The sequence below is a fragment of the Phaseolus vulgaris genome, chromosome 1 (assembly GCF_000499845.2).
Source record: "Phaseolus vulgaris cultivar G19833 chromosome 1, P. vulgaris v2.0, whole genome shotgun sequence".
Classification (NCBI taxonomy): Eukaryota; Viridiplantae; Streptophyta; class Magnoliopsida; order Fabales; family Fabaceae; genus Phaseolus; species Phaseolus vulgaris.
In genome coordinates, this window is record NC_023759.2 from 4700604 (window position 1) to 4705033 (window position 4430).

A 4430-nucleotide genomic window follows, 5' to 3' on the forward strand; every position below is an offset into this window, starting at 1 on the left:
AGCACATGCATGGTGCTTCTCGAACCTGACCTCTGATTTTGCTATTATTATTAGAAATAATGTGGATTATTAAAATCTTGTACTTGAAATCTATGGAAATGAAAAATCAAGTTCAAAATGGTAAGTGCAATTAATATATATATCAAAATATGTATCATAATAGTATGAATTAGTCGACGTATCATTGTCTGCTCCAAAATTCTATTTTTTCTTGCCGTCCAAAAGCAGGAAAAATAGTGTCTAAAACCAATAACTGATTCCTTTTCGGATAGTGTCTTCTACTATAAGTAAATTTAAGAACCTTGGTCCCAGGCAAAAAGAAGAAAATAAATGAAAATCCTACCCTTAATTGACACATGATGGAAGCACTACACAATTAATTAAGACCAAAACTAGATAGACAGTAAAATATTTACACTAAAGTCAACAAAATTAAAGCCACCAGCAGAAGAAAACATTAGAAATGACGGTACCCCACAACCACAAGAGCAAGGGGCATCATGAAACATTTACATAATGGGAACAAAATGCCCCTTCATACTTATTTGTGACGAACAGCTCAGCCCTTCATCCCAATCAGATCTAAATTGTAATCTTTCTTCCATGCCATTTGGATCTGCAACTGGTTGAAAGAGAAACAATCCATTAGACTAGTTCATGTGGGCATTAAATAAACAGAGAGGTAATTAATCAATTCTTTTACCAAAAAAAAAATTAAAGGGTTAACAGCTAAGAATATCACTGCAAATGCATGACAACAAAGAACTTATATTCAACTCTTAATCCAAAGATTCCTGAAATAACCAAACACATGAAATTGACAAACTAACAGGATAAAGATTCTCAAATAGAGAACTACAGTGAATAGTCCCTGTTGTTTATATAAAAATACGAAAAAGAAGACCACTCTTCCCACTTATCCAGTTAGATTAATTAATATAAAACATATGGTAGGGGCCAGTAGGGAGACAAACATGTACTATGGTTTGAAAGTGACTCCTTGTTGAAGGTAGGGACGCTTGTAACGATGGCCTGACTGAAGCAACCCTAAGATTAGCCAATTTTGCAGATCATACCCCTGATTGGGAGGCACCCCATCATTCAACTTATGTAGCACCGTGACAATTGTCCATTTATATAGTTTGGAGGGTCTCATTTTCAGTTACTGGGTTTACTCGCATAGTAGTAAAATATGAAGAACATACTAAAAAAGATGCAACCTTAAAAGAAACTTAAATTTATAATTATCTATAAGATTTTAACATGCAACGGCTACTTTTGCAGATCTAGCAAATAACTACAACCTAAAAGAGCTCAATATTCAACAAAACTATGATTTGAACACTAACTTCAAGATTATTCTCTTTAACCTTGACTATCTTTCCAGCTACAATTCTTCAAAATGGTAGGCTCTTTGAAGTAGAACTTGAGGTGAGTGACTTAAAATGATCGGATGGAACAATATCGTGAGGCAAATTGGCCCTTTTTACAATTTTCCTCATGTTGTTCTGCAAACTCTGCTGGACTAATTGCTTCACTGCTTTCTTCTCCTCACTCATCATATCTTCCTCCTCGTCAAAACACTCCCTTCCTCCGTCATCCGGCTTGGACGAAGAGCCGCAAATAGGGGCAGAGACAGCAGCACCCAAGGCATAGCTCCCAGAAATCTGTTTCCCTTTGTCCACCCTCAATATTTCCAGTATCCTTGATGCCCTTTTCTGAGCTAATGTGGTACCCAAAAGGGACAACTCAAGCAGTGATGACGCAATCCCTGCCTCAATCATGGCCTGTTTGTCCCTATAGGATTTGTGTGCCATAACCATCAAAATGTACGATGCCTTCTCTTGGCATTCTGGCGAATCTGTCCAATTCAACACATCCACCAGGATTGGAATCGAATCTTGCACTACACCAATCGCCTTTCTACCATCTCGGGTCGACACCAAGTTGCTGAGAATTGCAAGAGCTCTTTCAGTTATCTCCATGTCCCCTATTGAGTTCACCAGAAACAGAACCAAATCTGTTTCCAAAACGAATGCAACGTTGCCTGGGTAGATAGAAAGATTGTACAATGCCCTTAGAGCATCTTGCTTGGCTTGGGGACTTCTATTGTCGTCTAAACTCTGAAGGGTTTTAACTAAGAAAGAAATTGAAGCCGAAGACCCAATTATGGGCTTATTTGAATCCAAAGCACTAAGTCCAAGGAAATTAGCCACAATTGCTTCAGAAACCGAAGAATCTAGACCATCCCGAGATTCAATCAGGTTCAGCATCTTCTCAACCGATCCAACTTTCACAATAGCTGATTTATTCCTGTTAAAACACACCCAAAAGGTTAAAAACAAATATTTTTTTTTACCGATAATTACGGAAAGAAAGGCAACAACATCATGAGTAGAAAACCGGAAATTAATCAGGAAGGATAAAAGAATTATCAAACTTATATGGTTAATCACATAAAGTTACACTCAAATATATTCAAAGAAACAATAAAAAGGCACATCATGTGCAGGACGGCAAATGAACGAGAAATATCTATACAAATAAAAAATTAAAATTCTTAGTTAGTCTAGCATATTCAAGAAACAGCGAAAAGCCACACATGCAGAACTGAGAACTAACCAAAAAATATTTATATAAAGAAAATGCTTGATTCATGCAAACTGGAAATGTAAAGGAGAAAATGAAAAAACTAGCAAAATGAACCTGTCCTTTTAACAATTAAATGATCAAAGAGCAATCAAAGATTTACTGGCAAAGACGACTTTAAAAGAAAAAAAAAATGAGCAGAAAAGAAGAGAGAGAGAGGATCAAATGAGAAGCTATCAATTATTAATGAACAACCTAACCAAAAACAAAAAAAGAATGTTAATAGAAAATGACACCTCATAATGATTCATCAAAGCAAAGATGAAAAACAAAATAAAAAGAACAGGAAGAGAAACTGACGCGTCGTTTCCGATTCCGAGGTTGAGCAGGGCGTAGAGAGAAGCCACTAGCGAATCGACATCGTTTTTGCATTCATCGAGCATTGCGACGAGAGTAGGAATAGCTCCAAGCATAGCAAGCGTTCCTCTAACTTCCAAATCCTCTTTCGCCAGCAACCTCATTTTCGAAGCAGCTTCTCTTCTCCGCGTCATTGATTCTTCTTCTTTCTCTTCCTCGTCTTCCTTCTGAAGCTCCTTCACCAGGCTCTTCAGCTCCTCGAGCTTGTCCTCTTTCTTCTTCGTTTCCGCGTCAGCCTCGACCTCCGCGAGGTTCAGCAGATCCGAAAGCTTCTCCGACTTCGTGTTATTCGGCTTCCTCTTGTGCTGGAGCTGTTGTTTCGGTTGGTGGTGGTGTCTCTCGGAGGACGTGTCGGATCTCACAGTGTAGCGGGAGCTGGCACCGCAGCTGACAGCATCGAAGACGAGGCGGCGGAAGGAGGCCGTGGAGAGGGAGTGCCATAGGCGGAAGTGGCCACCGGTGACGGAGGTGCTCTTGGAACGGTGGTGGCCGAGGACCACATGCTCGACGTTGTTACGGTGGAAGTTTGCCATCTCCGACAACCTACATTGCAGAGAGAGAGAAAAAAAAAACTAGAGAGAGAAGAGAGTGTTTTTTTTTTTTTGTTTTTGGTTAAGAATGGGAAATTTGTAGAGAGAGAAGGGACCGTTGAGTCCACGTTTATGCCTTCTCTTCTGTATTTATAGTTGTCCCAAAGAACGTGTTGGGGTGAGAGAGGCGTGACTGTTAGCATGCTTCTCACGCACACTAAACACTGATTTTGTTAAATTAGTTTACAAATATATTACTTTAACGGATAAAAAAAAAAACTTGTCGTGTACATTTATTAATTTTTTATAAAACTATCCTAAAATAGGTTTTATTATATTAAAAAAAAAATCTCCTAATTTGTTTGTGGTACAAGAAAGTTAACTTTTTAAATGAAATTATATTCTTTTTTCTATTTTAAGATCAATTATAAAAACCTTTTCACTTAATTATAAGTTATTAGAACAAGACCCTTGTTAACTGAATGTAAAAATCAGTGGTGATAGTTTACCATAAAAAATAATAAAAGTAAAAGAAAATGCAAGTCCCATAATTGGTGAATATTAAATTTTAGATTAATTTGTTTAAAACTTTTTTACATAAATGATAATAGCGGCAATAAATAGTTTTTTGCAAATATAATGAGATTCATTGATTTTGCTTGAATAGACACAATAAATTTATCATCAGTAATAGTTTTTAAAACAATAATTTATTTTATTCTTTCTATGTACAAGGTAAAAAAAAAAGTGATTTCCATCTATAGAAATACTTAATATGTTACTTCTTCTACATGCTCATTTATTTTATGCATGCACTTTATGTTTTTATTTTAAGGAAAAACAATCTTGGGTAATATTTATGTATTTTTGTAATGATAGTAATAACTCTTTATA

The 4430-nt window shown here is 36.5% G+C and overlaps 1 protein-coding gene across 3 annotated transcripts; it reads right to left on the reverse strand.

Annotated features, from left to right (window-relative positions):
- Positions 1–362: 362 nt before the first annotated feature.
- On the reverse strand, positions 363–3768 carry LOC137816742 (U-box domain-containing protein 4). 3 transcript variants are annotated; one of them, XM_068620021.1, is made up of 3 exons: positions 2950–3768; positions 1371–2313; positions 363–616 (listed from the first exon to the last, which is right to left on the reverse strand). In XM_068620021.1, the coding sequence occupies exons 1-2, from the start codon at positions 3537–3539 to the stop codon at positions 1398–1400; spliced, it is 1506 nt and encodes a 501-aa protein (XP_068476122.1). In that variant the 5' UTR covers positions 3540–3768; the 3' UTR covers positions 363–616; positions 1371–1397. The 3 variants fall into 3 exon arrangements, with proteins under 3 accessions (XP_068476122.1, XP_068476120.1, XP_068476121.1); XM_068620019.1 differs by having other exon boundaries at positions 363–622; positions 1350–2313; positions 2950–3739; XM_068620020.1 differs by having other exon boundaries at positions 363–622; positions 2950–3659.
- Between the last annotated feature and the right edge of the window lie 662 nt (positions 3769–4430).